This window comes from Chiloscyllium plagiosum, unplaced genomic scaffold (genome assembly GCF_037043375.1).
Source record: "Chiloscyllium plagiosum isolate Xiang-an unplaced genomic scaffold, Cpla_swu_hap1 HiC_scaffold_15, whole genome shotgun sequence".
Taxonomy (NCBI): domain Eukaryota; kingdom Metazoa; phylum Chordata; class Chondrichthyes; order Orectolobiformes; family Hemiscylliidae; genus Chiloscyllium; species Chiloscyllium plagiosum.
In genome coordinates this window covers 70,179,582-70,197,215 of record NW_028270153.1, presented here as the reverse complement: position 1 = coordinate 70,197,215, position 17,634 = coordinate 70,179,582, and the positions used below count along the sequence as shown (strand labels likewise).

Below are 17,634 nucleotides of genomic sequence, written 5' to 3'. Positions count from 1 at the left end.
ACAAACACAGACACACACAGACACACTCACAGACACACACACATACACACACACAAACACACACACACAAGCACTCACACACAGACACACACATACACACACACACACAGGCACACACACTCACACACACATACTCAAAGACACACACATACACACACAGACACACCTACACACTCACAGACACACACATACACAAACCACACTCACACAGACACACCGATACAGACACACACTGACACAGACACAGCCGCAGACACAGTCACACCCACAGACACACGGACACACACACACCTGCACGCACACACAGACACAAACATACACACACAGACACACAGACATACACACAGATATACACACACGTACACACACATACACACACACCTACACACAGACACACAGACACACACACAGACACACACACACTGACACACACACAGACATACAGACACACAAACACACACACAGATACATAGAACATAGAACATAGAACATAGAACAATACAGCACAGAACAGGCCCTTCGGCCCACGATGTTGTGCCGAACTTCTAACCTAGATTAAGTACCCATCCATGTACCTATCCAAATGCCGCTTAAAGGTCGCCAATGATTCCGACTCTACCACACCCACGGGCAGCGCATTCCATGCCCCCACCACTCTCTGGGTAAAGAACCCACCCCTGACATCTCCCCTATACCTTCCACCCTTCACCTTAAATTTATGTCCCCTTGTAACACTCTGTTGTACCCGGGGAAAAAGTTTCTGACTGTCTACTCTATCTATTCCTCTGATCATCTTATAAACCTCTATCAAGTCACCCCTCATCCTTCGCCGTTCCAACGAGAAAAGGCCGAGAACTCTCAACCTATCCTCGTACGACTTCCTCTCCATTCCAGGCAACATCCTGGTAAATCTTCTCTGCACCCTCTCCAAAGCTTCCACATCTTTCCTAAAGTGAGGCGACCAGAACTGCACACAGTACTCCAACTGTGGCCTAACCAAAGTCCTGTACAGCTGCAACATCACTTCACGACTCTTGAATTCAATCCCTCTGCTAATGAACGATAATACTCCATAGGCCTTCTTACAAACTCTATCCACCTGAGTGGCAACCTTCAAAGATCTATGTACATAGACCCCAAGATCCCTCTGTTCCTCCACCTCACTAAGAACCCTACCATTAACCCTGTATTCCGCATTCTTATTTGTCCTTCCAAAATGGACAACCTCACACTTAACAGGGTTGAACTCCATCTGCCACTCCTCAGCCCAGCTCTGCATCATATCTAAGTCCCTCTGCAGCCGACAACAGCCCTCCTCACTGTCCACAACTCCACCTATCTTCGTATCATCTGCAAATTTACTGACCCACCCTTCGACTCCCTCATCTAAGTCATTAATAAAAATTACAAACAGCAGAGGACCCAGAACTGATCCCTGCGGAACTCCACTTGTAACTGGGCTCCAGGCTGAATATTTACCATCTACCACCACTCTCTGCCTTCGACCGGTTAGCCAGTTTTCTATCCAATTGGCCAAATTTCCCTCTATCCCATGCCTCCTGACTTTCCGCATAAGCCTACCATGGGGAACCTTATCAAATGCCTTACTAAAATCCATGTACACTACATCCACTGCTCTTCCCTCATCCACATGCTTGGTCACCTCCTCGAAGAATTCAATAAGACTTGTAAGGCAAGACCTACCCTTCACAAATCCGTGCTGGCTGTCCCTAATCAAGCAGTGTCTTTCCAGATACTCATAAATCCTATCCCTCAGTACCCTTTCCATTACTTTGCCTACCACCAAAGTAAGACTAACAGGCCTGTAATTCCCGGGGTTATCCCTATTCCCTTTTTTGAACAGGGGCACAACATTCGCTACTCTCCAGTCCCCTGGTACCACCCCCGTTGCCAGTGAAGACGAGAAGATCATTGCCAACGGTACTGCAATTTCCTCTCTTGCTTCCCACATAATCCTAGGATATATCCCGTCAGGCCCGGGGGACTTGTCTATCCTCAAGTTGTTCAAAATGTCCAACACATCTTCCTTCCTAACAGGTATCTCTTCTAGCTTGCCAGTCCATTTCACACTCTCCTCTTCTACAATACGGTCCCTCTCGTTCGTAAATACTGAAGAGAAGTACTTGTTCAAGACCTCTCCTATCTCTTCCGACTCAATACACAGTCTCCCACTACTGTCCTTGATCGGACCTACCCTCGTTCTCGTCATTCTCAGGTTTCTCACATACGCATAAAATGCCTTGGGGTTATCCTTGATCCTATCCGCCAACGATTTTTCATGCCCTCTCTTAGCTCTCCTAATCCCTTTCTTCAGGTCCCTTCTGGCTATCCTGTATCCCTCCACTGCTCTGTCTGAATCCTGTTTCCTCAACCTTATGTAAGCCTCCTTCTTCCTCTTTACCAGACATTCAACCTCTCTCGTCAACCAAGGCTCCCTCACACGACCATTTCTTTCCTGCCTGACAGGTACATACATATCATGGACACGTCGTATCTGCTCTTTGAAAAAGTTCCACATTTCCACCACATCCTTCCCTGACAGCCTAAGCTCCCAACGTATGCTCCTCAAATCCTGCCTTACAGCATCGTAATTTCCCTTCCCCCAATTATAAAATCTACCTTGTTGTGCGCACCTATCTCTCTCCATAACCAAGGTGAAAGTCACAGAATTGTGGTCACCATCACCAAAATGTTCACCCACTAACAAGTCCACCACTTGTCCCGGTTCATTACCGAGTACCAAATCCAATATGGCCTCCCCTCTGGTTGGACAATCTACATACTGCGTTAGAAAAGCTTCCTGGACACACTGCACAAACACCGCCCCATCCAATCTACTTGATCTAAAGAGCTTCCAATCAATATTTGGGAAGTTGAAGTCGCCCATGACTACGACCCTGTGGCTTCTGCACCTTTCCAAAATCTGTTTTCCAATCTGTTTCTCCACATCTCTGCTGCTATTGGGGGGCCTATAGTAAACACCCAACAAGGTGACTGCACCTTTCCTATTTCTGACTTCAGCCCATACTACCTCCAGAGGCAGATCCCCCTCAAACTGCCTTTCTGCAGCCGTTATACCATTTCTAATTAGCAATGCCACCCCCCCTCCTTTTTTCCCACCCTCCCTAATCTTACTGAAACACCTGTAACCAGGAACCTCCAACAGCCATTCCTGTCCCACATCTATCCAGGTTTCCGTGATGGCCACAACATCGTAGTCCCAGGTACCGATCCACGCCTTAAGTTCACCCACCTTATTTCTGATACTCCTTGCGTTGAAGTATACGCACTTGAGCGTACACACATACAGACACAGACACAGACACACAGACATAGACACACAGACACACACACAGACACACACACAGAGACACACACACAGACACACACACACAGAGAGACACACACACAGACACACCGACACACACACAGACACACAGAGACACACATACACACACACATACACAGACACACAGACACACAGACACACGCACAGACACACAGACACAGACACACACACAGACACACACACAGACACAGACATACACACAGACACAGACAGTCACACACACAGACACACACACACAGACACACAGACACACGCAGACACACACACACAGACACACACACACACACACACAATCACACTGACACAGACACACACATACACAGACACACACGGACACACACACAGACACACACAGACACACACACACAGACACATAGACAGACACACACACAGACACACACAGACGCACACATATGTACACACATACACAGACACACAGACACACACAAACACACACACAGACACACATATACACACACAGACACACACACATACACAGACACCCACACACACACCCACACATAGACTCCCACACACACAGACACACACAGACACAGACACGCACACACCCCACACACACATACCCACACATGCATACACAGACACACATATACACATACACATACACAGACACATACACACACAGACACACACACACAGACACACACACAGACGCACACATATGCACACACATACACAGACGCACACAAACACACACACAGACACACATATACACACAGACACACACACATACACAGACACACACACACAGACTCCCACACACACAGACACGCACAAAGCCCACACACACATACCCACACATGCAGACACAGACACACACACAGACACACACACATATATACATACACATACACAGACACACACAGACACACACACAGACACACATACACACAGAGACACACATACACACACACATAAACACAAAGACACACCCACACACCCGCACACACACACAGACACACACACACACACTCACACACACATACACACACACACACACACATACACGGACACACACACAGACACATACATACACACATACAGACACACACACACAGACACACACACACACACACACACAACCACACACACACACAGACACATACACACACACACACAGACACACACACACAGACACACACACATATACAGACGCAAACACACACAGACACAGACACACACACAGACACACACACTCACACACATATAACACACATACAGACAGACACACACAGACACAGACACACACACATACACACACAGACACAAAGACACACACATATACACACACAGACACACACACACACACTCACACAGACAGACACACACTCACACCAACACACACCCACACAGACAGACACACACACCCACACCCACACATACACACAAATACAGACACACACAGACACACACATACACACATACACACACATACAGACACACACACATACAGACACACAGACACACCCACACACACATACACACACATACACACACACACATACAGACACACAGACACACACACATACAGACACACAGACACACCCACACACACATACAGACACACATACACATACACAGGCACTCACACACAGACACACACACACACATACAGACACACAGACACAGACACACACACACACATACACACACAGATACAGACACACACACAGACACACACACATACAGACACATACACTCACACACAGACACACACATACACACACACACACAGATACAGACACACACATACACACACAGACACACACACACACATCAACACACCCACACACACAGACACATACACACACACATACAGACACACACACATACACATACATAGGCACACACACACAGACACACACACACCCACACACACCCACTTACACACAGACACACACACTCACACCCACACACTCACAGACACACATATACACACAGAGAGACACACGTACACACACAGACACACACACACATGCACAGGCACACACAGACACACACACACAAGCACTCACACACAGACACACACAGGCACACACACACTCATACTCACATACTCAAAGACACACACAGACACACACAGACACACCAACACACAAAACACACTCACACAGACACACAGACACAGACACACACTGACACAGACACAGCCGCAGACACAGACACACACAGACACACACACACACAGACACACACGGACACACACACCTGCACACAGACGCAGACACAAACATACACACACAGGCACACACACTTACACACAGACATACACACAGACATACACACACGTACACACACATACACACACAGACACAGACACACATACATACACACTCAGACACACACAGACACACACACGTATACATACACACAGACAGCAACACACACAACTTTTTTTACAGCAACTTTTAGACATGTTCCACCTTTGCCCTGTACAGGACAATAGCTTAAAACTGTGTTGCTGGAAAAGCTCAGCAGGTCAGGTAGCATCAAAGGAGAAGGAGAATCGACGTTTCGGGCATAAACGTCGATTCTCCTTCTCCTTTGATGCTGCCTGACCTGCTGCGCTTTTCCAGCACAATATTTTTAAGCTCTGATCCCCAGCATCTGCAGTCCTCACTTTCTCCCTGTACAGGACAATGTTGGAGAGATTATCTGGGAAGGGGGATTCAGGGTACATCCCTGTGTAGAACTTCAGGGAAACTGTGGGGAGACTGACAGAGAGAGGGCAGACAATCAGTCTGTGATTTGGAGACGGTGCCTGGGCTCCCATTGATGACCAGGACTGTTCTCAGCAGCATTTCAGTAAGCTGAGTTCATTTTTAATCATTGTAAACAAAAGACACGATCAGTGTTGGAAACACCTCTTTGATGTAATATTTCTATCGGGACCTAGAGATCTCCTTCAGATAATCCGAAATTTGGACAATTGATATTTGGATAATCAAGGTATTTGGAACCACAGCATAGGGGTGAGGTCCTTAATGAATATTTCTCTGTGAAGTCTTGGGAACTTGGGGAAGTTATTGGTGATATCTTGGGGACAGTCCGTATCACAGTACAGGAAGTGTTGGACATATTAGAATGCATGAAAACAGTTCAATCTCCTGATTCTGACCAGATATATCCACGAACACCGTGGGCGGCACGGTGGCACAGTGGTTAGCACTGCTGCCTCGCAGCGCCAGAGACCCGGGTTCAATTCCTGCCTCAGCAATGGGCCCATTGCTGTTTGTTATCTATATCAATGATTTGGATGAGAATGTACAAGGCCTGATTAGTAAGTTTGCAGATGACACTAAAATAGGCGGTATCATGAACAGTGAGGAAGGTTATGAGAAATTGCAGCAGGACCTTGATCATTTGGGGAAGTGGACCAAGAAATGGCAAACTGAGTTTAATATAGACTAGTGTGAGGTCTTGCATTTTGGAAAGTCAAATCAAGGCAGGAGTTTCATGGTGAATGGTAGGGTCTTAGGGAGTATAATGGAACAGAGGGATCTGGGAGTTCAGGTTCACAGTTCTCTGAAAGTGGAGACACAGGTAGACAGCACAGGGAAGGAGGCTTTTGGCACACTGGCCTTCATCAGTCAGGGCACTGAGTATAAAAGTTGGTAAGATATGTTACAGTAGGCTGCACTTGGAGCACTCTGTTCTGTTTCGGTCACCTTGTTATAGAGTCATAGAGATGTACAGCACGGAAACCGACCCTTCGGTCCAACCCGACCAGATATCCCAACCCAATCTAGTCCCACCTCCCAGCACCCGGCCCATATCCCTCCAAACCCTTCCTATTCATGTACCCATCCAAATGCCTCTTAAATGTTGCAATTGTACCAGCCTCCACCACTTCCTCTGGCAGCTCATTCCATACACGTACCACCCTCTGCGTGAAAAGTTGCCCCTTAGGTCTCTTTTATATTTTTCCCCTCTCACCCTAAACCTATGCCCTCTAGTTCTGGACTCCCCGACCCCAGGGAAAAGACTTTGTCTATTTATTCTATCCATGCCCCTCATAATTTTGTAAACCTCTATAAGGTCACCCCTCAGTCTCTGACGCTCCAGGGAAAACAGCCCCAGCCTGTTCAGCCTCTCCCTGTAGCTCAGATCCTCCAACCCTGGCAACATCCTTGTAAATCTTTTCTGAACCCTTTCAAGTTTCACAACATCTTACCGATAGGAAGGAGACCAGAATTGCACGCAATATTCCAACAGTGGCCTAACCAATGTCCTGTACAGCCGCAACATGACCTCCCAACTCCTGTACTCAATACTCTGACCAATAAAGGAAAGCATACCAAACGCCTTCTTCATTCTCCTATCTACCTGCGACTCCACTTTCAAGGAGCTATGAACCTGCACTCCAAGGTCTCTTTGTTCAGCAACACTCCCTAGGACCTTACCATTAAGTGTATAAGTCTTGCTAAGATTTGCTTTCCCAAAATGTAGCACCTCACATTTCTTGGAATTAAACTCTATCTGCCACTTCTCAGCCCATTGGCCAATCTGGTCCAGATCCTGTTGTAATCTGAGGTAACCCTCTTCGCTGTCCACTACACCTCTAATTTTGGTGTCATCTGCAAACTTACTAACTGTACCTCTTATGCTCGCATCCAAATAATTTATGTAAATGACAAAAAGTAGAGGGCCCAGCACCGATCCTTGTGGCACTCCACTGGTCACAGGACTTAAACTGGAAAGAGTGCAGAAGAAATTTACAAGGGTGTTGCCTGGACTCAATCGTCTTAAGTTATAGGAGAGGTTTGACAAGCTAGGGCTTTTTCTTTAGAGCACAGGAGACTGAGAAGGGATCTTATAGAAGTTTACAAGATCACGAGAAGTATAGATGGGATTAATGCACTCAGTCTTTTTCCCAGGGTTGGTGAAATCAAAGACTAGAGGGCATCAGTTTAAGGTTCGAGGGGAAAGAATAAAAGGGAACCTGAGGGGCAGCGTTTTTACAGAGGGTAGTACACATATGGAATAAGCTGCCAGTGGAAGTGGTTGAGGCGGGTACATTAACAACATTTAAAAGGCATTTGGACAAATACATGGATAGGAAAGGTTTAGAAGGATATGGGGATTTAGACCAGAGTGGTGCTGGAAAAGCACAGCAGGTCAGGCAGCATCCAAGGAGCAGGAAAATCAATGTTCCGGGCAAGAGCCCTTCATCAGGAATATTCCTGAAACGTCGATTTTCCTGATCCTCGGATGCTGCCTGATCTGTTGTGCTTTTCCAGCACCACTCTAATCTAAACTCTGGTTTCCAGCATCTGCAATCCACACTTTTGCTTAGAAGGATATGGGCCAAGTGCAGGGAAATGGGATGAGGGATGACATTTTGGTTGGCATAGACCAGCTTGGGCCAAAGGACCACTCTCTGTGCTATAAGACTCTATGACTCTATGTTGGAGCCAGTTTGTATCTTCAACAAGTAGCTGTACATGGTACTTGTGGCTGAAGGGATCATGGGGTATGGAGAGAACGTTGGAGTGGGATATTGAATTTGCATGATCAGCCATGGTGGTGCTGGCTCAAAGGGCCGAATGGCCTACTTCTATTTTTTGTGTTTCTCTGTTTCTAACCCAGGTCCCCGGTGCTGTGAGGTAGCAGCGCTGATCACTGAGCCACCGTGTAGCAGATGGGACAGTTGGTGTCTTATTTGTCTCAACCTTTGTTTTTGTCACTGTTACTCCTGTTGGCTGCTGCCTCATTAAACCGTCTGCTATTTGATCTCCCTGGGCCTTCACCGTGTCGCAGAGTTTCTCCTGTGTTTATCCTGCCACCACCAAACCTCCCTTCCTCTTTCCTACCACCTTCCAGACTCTCACACTTCGCTTTCTCTTCAATTCTGATGAAAGTTCAAACAACTTCGGCTTCTCATCACAGATTCTGCCTGACTGCTGGCTTTGTCCAGTTATTCTCACTTTATCCCAGAATAATGTGATACAGCCAACTTATTGTCTATAGTGATGTTGGTTAATGGATACATATTGACCAGAATACCAGGGAAGAAACTTCAAAATAGTCGTGTGAACTGTATGAAGCCACAAGAGACAGCAGATGGGCCTTCAGTTTAACATCTCATCCTAAAGGCACTAGACTCAATGATGTTATATTCCTTTAGTGCTGCACCGATTGTCAACCTGGATAATGTTCCCAAGTTTCCAAATGCGGCTTAGATCCATGTACCCTGATTCAGAGACCAGAGAGCTAACAATGGTCGAGGCTTCAAGACCAGGGTTAAATATGAAATTCAGGTTATTACAGTTTGTCTGTGTCTCAGGAAAGAGGTTATGACTGAAAAGCTCCACAGATACATATGCAGAAGAGGGTTAACTCCTGTATGTGCTTACCAGCATGTGCTCAGCAAGCCAGCCCTCTTCTTCACCAATCCGGGAGGCAATGCGAAGAGCAAAACACTTCTTTCCCAGCAGCGAGTTACCTCCATAACCACTCCCGAATGAAATAATCTCCCTGCGCTGAGGGATGTGGGCGACCAGAGTTAGCTCAGGATTGCAGGCCCAGTTATTGACCAGTGGTTCTAAATACAGAGACAGATTGTCACCAAAGAGTTCATTACAAAACTGTTAGATTGGAGAATAAAACTCTTCTCTCTTTCCCTCTCCTACACCCAGATAGCAACAACTAATCTAAAGATGGTGAAACCAAACTCACTCTTTAGAGGTAAAGGACATCCGACTGAGTGAAGGCATTTGACAAACTGGCCATTGCCCAGGGTTTCCAGTACAGCTGATCCCATGCGAGTCATGATCCTCATGCTTGCCACGACATAAGGAGAATCTGTTAACTGGATCCCGATCTTGGACAAAGGTGATCCCACAGGTCCCATGCTGAATGGAATCAGGTACATTGTACGGCCTAGAGATTAACAGCAAGAGTATTAGAAGAGAATTAATCTTATTAGATTAGATTACTTACAGTGTGGAAACAGGCCCTTCGGCCCAACAAGTCCACACCGCCCCGCCGAAGCGCAACTCACCCATACCCCCACATTTACCCCTTACCTAACACTACGGGCAATTTAGCATGGCCAATTCACCTGACCCGCACATTTTTGGACTTGTGGGAGGAAACCGGAGGAAACCCACGCAGACACGGGGAGAACATGCAAACTCCACACAGTCAGTCGCCTGAGGCGGGAATTGAACCCGGGTCTCTGACACTGTGAGGCAGCAGTGCTAACCACTGTACCACCGTGCCGCCCAGAAAGGCAGCTAAAATGTTATCCCGACTCACCCTTCAGTGGCTCATAGTGCATGCTGAGAATTACTCTGGGATGGAATTTGTTTGATGGTCAAATCTTTATGAGCTCAGGTGGAGTGATAATCCCTGCTGCCTATCTGTCAGCAGTCACACGATTACGGGAGGAATAACAAACATTGGGAGCTATGCAAGAACAGATTAGGGTAGGATTATAAACCACAAGTGGGAAGCTCGGAATCTAGATCTATAAATCAAATTTTAACTCACTAGCAACTATCGTTTATGCAGCCACTGAAGGGTGAGTCGGGATAACATTTTAGCTGCCTTTCTGGCTGGTCTCATGCTGACCATTCAGCTGCTGTTGACTTTCATAAAAACTCATCTGGTTCATTAATGTGAAGGAGGTGAAGTGAAAGGGTGAATAGCTTTGTGTCCACACTCATGAATTAATATCTGGCTATGCCACCACTGCAGAAGCTTGAACACATATACCAACAGGTTCAAGAACAGCTTCTTCCCTGCTCTTATCGGGGTGCTGAATGAACGTCTCTAATTTCAAATTTAATGTTGATCTTGTTTTTGTGCAAGTCCTGTGCAGCCATAACCTTGTATGCCTTGCTCTGTCTAAACACCCCATGATCCATATGTCTTTGTATGCTATGATTTGCCTATACTGCTCACAAAACAAAACTTTTCGCTGTACTCAGGTACATGTGATAAGGGTAAATCAAATCAGACTATCAGTTAGTGATAACTCACCACTTAGTGTGCCGGAAGAATAATTAAGAAATAGCACAGATTGAAATAATGTCAGTACCTTTCATACATTCTGGGAAACGTAAAGTGAGTGCCTTTTCAAATTCCTTCTCCGACAGCCAGCGCCCAAGTTGGCTGACCCCGCTCTTCGCTATGGGAATGGTATCTCTCTGTTCAGGGGTCACAATTACGGTTTTACTCTCCACACGGGCAACATCTCTGGGGTCTGTGCGAGCCAACCAGCTGGAAATGGTAAAAAACCAGATTCAGTCAGAGATTCCTGCACTCGGGCAGGTCAACCTCATTACAATTCAATAACAAATCACTGCAATGTGTGCTAAATCAGATTGAAAGGCTGAAGCTTAGAGCAGCTGCTTCATGTGCTCAATCCGTCAGTGCTCTGAAAGTCCGGAAAGAACAGTGAGAATTCTGTAAGAAACACAGCTTTCATATTACATTTGTGTGTGTGTGCCCGTGTATGCCTGTGTGTGTGTGCGGTGGTGGAAGCAGCAATGAACTTGTAAACTGGCTTTGCCTCTTCTACATGTTGGGGTGTGTGACAAGGTGAGTAGCAGCTGAATTAGTGTTCTGCTTGCCTCTGTGGCAATCTGCTCCAGTGAAGATCATCATTTGCAACCCATCAATGAGTTTTCATTACTTTTAATCCAAGTCAAGTTTTGCAGACGATGAACAGGTAGCAAACATCCAGGTGTTTGAAACAGCCATTGGTGAATGGAAGTGCCATACTGGTAGAATAGCAATACTTCTCTGAGCCATGCAATGATGCATGTCAGTGGGAGTTTGTGGAGATACGTTCCTGTTTATGTAACCGAGTTATACCAGATGTGGGAATGTTTGTTATTGATGCAAAAGCAGATGTCATTAGCATTGCAGCCTCACAGCACCAGGGACTTGAGTTTGATTCCAGCCTCGGGTGACTGTCTGCATGGAGTTTGCACATTCTCCCCGTGTCTGCGTGGGTTTCCTCTGGGTGCTCCGGTTTCCTACCACAGGTCAAAAAGTGTGGTCCTGGAAAAGTACAGCAGATTAGGCAGCATCCAGGGAGCAGGAGGGTCGACGTTTTGAGCATAAGCCTTTCATCAGGAATGTTGGGGGGGGTGCAGGGCAAGGATGCTGAGAGATAAATGGGAAGGGGGTGCGGCTGGTGGGAAGTTAGCTGGGAATGCAATAGGTAGATGAAGGTGGGAGGGTGATGGTGATAGGTCGGAGAGGAGGGTGGAGTGGATAGTGGGGAAGGAAGATGGACAGGTAGGAGAGGTCATGAGGGTAGTGCCAAGTTAGAGGGTTGGATCTGGAATAATGTCAGGGAAGGGGAGATCAGGAAACTGTGAAATCCACTTTGATCCCATGTGGTTGGAGGATCCCAAGGTGGAAGATGAGGCATTCTTCCTCCAGGTGTTGGGTGGTGAGGATTTGGCAGTGGAGGAGGCCCAGAACTTGGATGCCCTTGATGGAGTGTGAGGGGGAGTTGAAGTGGTCAGTGGTGTGGTTGCTTGGTGTGTGTGTCCCCGAGATGTTGGTGTACTGTCTCCTTAGTGTAGAGGGGATCACATTGAGAGCAACGGACACAGTAGATGAGGTGTTTGGAGGTACAGGAAAATCACTGCAGCATGTGGAAGGATCCATTGGGGCCTTGGATGGAGGTGAGGAGGGACGAGTGGGTACACGTTTTACTCCCCCTGTGGTGGCAAGGGAAGGTGCCAGGAGTCGAGGGCATGGACCTAACAAGAGAGTCTTGGAGAGAATGGTCTCTAAGACTTGCAGATAAGGATGGTGAGGAAATATATCTCTGGTGGTGGGGTCTGACTGTAGGTGGCAGAAATGGCGAAGGATGATGCAGTGTGTCCTGAGGTTGGTGGGCTGGAGGGTGAGGACTGGGGGGTTCTGTCCTTGTTGCGATTGGAGGGATGGGGTTCAAGGGCGGAGTGCAAGAAGTGGAAGAGATGAGCAGGAGGGCCGTCGTCGACCGCGTGGGAGGGGAAATTGCGGTCCCTGACGTAGGAGGCCATCTGGGATGTTCTATAGTGGAAATAGTCCTCCTGGGAGCAGATATGGTGGAGGCATAGGAATTGGGAGTAAGGGATAGCGTTTTTACAGGAGGGGGGGAATGGGAAAAGGTGTAGTCCAGATAGCTGTGACAGTCAGTGGGTTTGAAGTAGATATCTGTGTGAGTTGGTCGCTGGAAATGGAGATGGAGAGGTCCAGGAAGGGGAGGGAGGTGTCAGAGATGATCCAAGTGAACTTGAGGTCAGGGTGGAAGGTGTTCGTGAAGTTGATGAGGTTTCAATCTCCTCATGGTACAACGAGATAGTGCAGATACAGTCATCGATGTAGCAGAGGAAAAGGTGGGGAGTGGTGCTGGTATAGCTGCAGAAGATGGACTGTTCCATGGATCCAACAAAGAGACAGGCATGGCTGGGGGCCATGTGGATGCCCATGGTTACCCCTTTCGTCTGGAGGAAGTAGGAGGATTCAATTCAGCCAGTCGAATGAGGGGTCAATGGAAGGGTACTGGTTGAGTCGGTGGGAAAAGACGAAACGGAAAGCTTGGAGTCCTTCGTCAGTGTGGATGGATGTATACAGGGACTGGAAGGTGAAGGTAAGGCATTAGGGGCCGGGGAAACGAAGGCCATGGAAGAGGTGGAGGCCGTGGGTGGTGCCTCGAATATATGTGGGGAGATCCTGGACCAAGGGAGAGGCAATGATGTCAAGGTATGTAAAGATATGTTGGTGGGGCAGGAGCAGGCAGAGATGATGGGACGACCGGGGCAGTCAGGTTTGTGAATTTTGGGTAGGAGGTAGAATCGGACTATGAGGTTGGAAGCTGTGGGTGGGAGATCCCCAGAGGTTGTGTACGGTCTGGAAGATGATGGTTTGGTGATGGAGGGTGGGTGAGGTCATGGTTGAGAGGCAGTAGGAGAAGGTGTCTTAAAGTTGGCGCCTGGCTTCAGCACTGTAGAGATCAGTGCGCCAAACTACCACTGTAGCCCCCCTTGTCCACTGGTTTGATGGTGAGGTTGGGGTTGGACCAGAGGGAATGGAGGGCTGCGCGTTGTTTGAGTGAGAGGTTGGAGTGGGGGAAGGGGATGGACAGGTTAAGGCAGTTAATCTCCCAGCGGCAGTTGGATATGAAGAGATCAAGGGCGGGTAACAGACCAGCATGGGGTGTCCAGGTGGATGGGGTGTGTTGTAGGTGGGAGGAGGGGTCCTCGGAAGGTGGTTGGGAGTCCTGATGGAAGAGGTAAGCTTGGAGGCAGAGGCGGCGGAAGAAAGGTTTGATGTCACGATGTATGTTTAATTAGTTGATCTGGGAGCATAGTGGGATGAAGGTGAGGCCTATACTGAGGACTGATAGTACATCCTCTGTGAGGGGGGAGGTCTGGGGGGATGGTAAAAACATGGTAGGGATGGGGGGGTAAGGACCTGGTGTTGGGATGGAGTTGGGGGTAGGGGTGGGGAAGGAGACTGTCACAAGGGTATGTGTGGATATGGCATCATGGGTGATGTCACCACAGAAGTGACGCACACCGTTGGAGGTCAGGGGGTGGAAACGGTGCATTTAGTGGCCCACAGGGGCGGAAGTGACATTCCATGTGACCATCACGATGTGTTCGGCAGTGGCTGTGTATTCGTCGGCGGTGTTCCAGTGAGTGACGTTGGTGGGGGCGGAAGTGGCTAAGGTGGTGGCAACTACAGGGGCAGAAGTGATGTGCCGGGTGGTCTTCACGGTGGTTTCAGCAGCAATTGTGCAGGTGGTATATTTGGCAGTGTCTGCAGTCTGTGGGAGAGGAAGTGACATCATCGTTCGCCACAGTGGTAGTGGCTGTAGCTAATGGCATCTGAGTGGTTCTGGAGGCCAGGAGAAGGTTCTGGAATGATTGAGGAATCCTGAGTTTGGAGATAAGTACATGAAAGTTTGGTGTACTTACGTCCCTTGATTTCCGATAAGCTGGAGAAAAAGCATTTGTTGAGTGTGTGAATTCTTCTCAAAATCCTTTGCAGGTCTGGGAGAGTGTGACCCTGAGCTGGGGCAGGGCTGACTGCAGGGATGGAGGTGGTGGCACATGGCTGTGAGGGTGGAATGGAGGAGCCAGAAGGAGAATCGTATCTGGAAGCTTTGGATTCGCTGTACATCATGGTTGTCCTGGTGATGTCCAGACTGTGATGGTCTTAATGCGGTCTGGTGTCCATGCAGAATCAGTTAGTTCCGTAGGTAGACGCTGAAGAAGGAGATGTGGCTGAGGTAATGAGTCTGCTTCAGGCTGAAGAGCTGCAGGGCACTGGAGATGACCTGGGGCAGGGGATGTAGTGAGAGAGAGAGACTGAGATCCTATCAGAGGGAGGAGGAGAACTTCTTCAAGGTTGGCATCCTTGAAAGAGGCTTTGCAGTAAGGTTAAAATCAACTAGGAGAAAGCGAGAACTGCAGATGCTGGAGATCAGAGGCGAGAGTGTGGTGTTGAAAAAGCACAGCAGGTCAGGCAGCATCCGAGGAGCAGGAGGCTTGACGTTCTGGGCATAAGCCCTTCGTCAGGAATGTGGGGGCAGCAGGACCAAGTGGGGGTGGGGCTGAGGGGAAGGCCACTGCGAATGGAATAGGTAGATGAAGTTGGGGGATGGGGGGGTCGGGTGATGGTGATAGGTCGGAGATAAGTGGGAAGGAAGATGGACACAATCCAAAGGTGTGCAGGTTAGGTGAATTGGCCATGCTAAATTGTCCATAGTGTTCAGGGGTGTGCAGTTAGATGCATTAGCCAGAGGTAAACATACAGTAATAGCATTAGGGAATGAGTCTTGGTGGGTTACTCATTGTGGGGTCAGTGTGGACTTGTTGGGCCAAATGGCCTGTTTCCACACTGTAGGGATTCTATGGGGAAAAAGAATTATACAAAAAAAATGGAAATGTGAATACCTAAAATTGAGAAGCACAATAAAATTTCACTAAATTTATAGACTTGGAGAGAGAAAGCTGCTTACCAGTTCTGATATTTACGTAAGCATTTGATTAACCCTTGCTCTTCCATCAGACACAGAAGCTGCCTGTTCTCTTCTTCACTCCCATCACAGATGTGGATCTTGTCTGGTTGACATAGCTTTGCACTTTGTTCAACAAAGTCTCTCACTGCAGGGCTCAAGGCGCTCAGATCACCCTGAACCACATTCAGAGGGTGCTGGGGAAGGCACTGTAGTTGAGGGGCCATCTCTCCCAGAAATGGATTAACAACAGGCTGTAAAACAATCATAACATCAGTGGCAGGAGTACTCAGTGTGAACTGAGCAACCCACAGAGTGCAAAATTCACTTCCAGTGATCCTCCTACTTATATTTGCTGATATGTAATATTGTGATACTTTGTATACATTATACAGTATTTGTGCAATACAGGCACAAACTCAGTTTCACTCAGTGAGTCATTCCAAATGAAAATTAATGTTCTGAACATTCTGTTTTTGAAAAATTGCAATTGATTCCTGACTACTGAGGGAGGGGACAACACAACTACTTTCTTAACTTACTCATCATTATTGACCTTCCTTATTTTAGTGTGTTCAATCTAGTTTATTTCATTGTCTGGGGCGTATTGTTTCTTTGGTGTGACAGATCCTCACCAGAACCCATCCCAATGAAAGATACATCAAATGGAGTTGCTGCCACCATCTTATCTTAGGTCAGATCTACAGTCCCAGTTTGACCTAATCTGCTGCAAGATAACCACCAATGGTCTAATTATTCCTGATGAAAGGCTCTGGCCCAAAATGTTGACTCTCCTGCTCCTCGGATGCTGCCTGACCTGCTGCGTTTTTCCAGCAACACACTCTCGACTCTGATCTCCAGCGTCTGCAAACCTCACTTTCTCCTAATGAGAAGACGCTCTAGTCTTAAACAAGATGCAGTTTATTGCATTAACGCCACAAGGAACATCTCACATTGGGAATTTCGCATGGGTTTCCTCCGAGTGCTCCAATTTCCTCCCACAGTCCAAAGACATGCAGGTTAGGTGGATTGGCCATGGGAAATGCAGGGCTATAGGAACAGGATAGGCAAGGTGGGTGCAGTTGAGATGCTCTTTGAAGGATTGATGTGGACCCAATGGGCCGAATGGCCTGCTCCCACACTATAGGGATTCTATGCTATGATATTGGGTTGAGTTTAATATTTCCTCAGCTTTAACACATTTAGAACCAAATACCTTATACAGCAGTTACAATGACTGAAATTGTGTGAATATAAATCTACAACT

General features: G+C 47.5%; 1 protein-coding gene across 1 annotated transcript in view; it reads right to left on the bottom strand.

Annotated features, from left to right (window-relative positions):
* Positions 1-16,621, bottom strand: part of LOC122540559 (phosphoenolpyruvate carboxykinase, cytosolic [GTP]-like) — a 70,828-nt gene extending 54,207 nt beyond the window's left edge. The window contains exons 1-4 of the mRNA XM_087995019.1: positions 16,371-16,621; positions 11,436-11,617; positions 10,070-10,273; positions 9,748-9,935 (exon numbers count right to left, since the gene is read on the bottom strand). Coding sequence (XP_087851145.1) covers positions 9,748-9,935; positions 10,070-10,273; positions 11,436-11,617; positions 16,371-16,594 — 798 coding nt within the window. The 5' untranslated portion in view covers positions 16,595-16,621. The remainder of the gene's footprint in view (positions 1-9,747; positions 9,936-10,069; positions 10,274-11,435; positions 11,618-16,370) is intronic.
* Between the last annotated feature and the right edge of the window lie 1,013 nt (positions 16,622-17,634).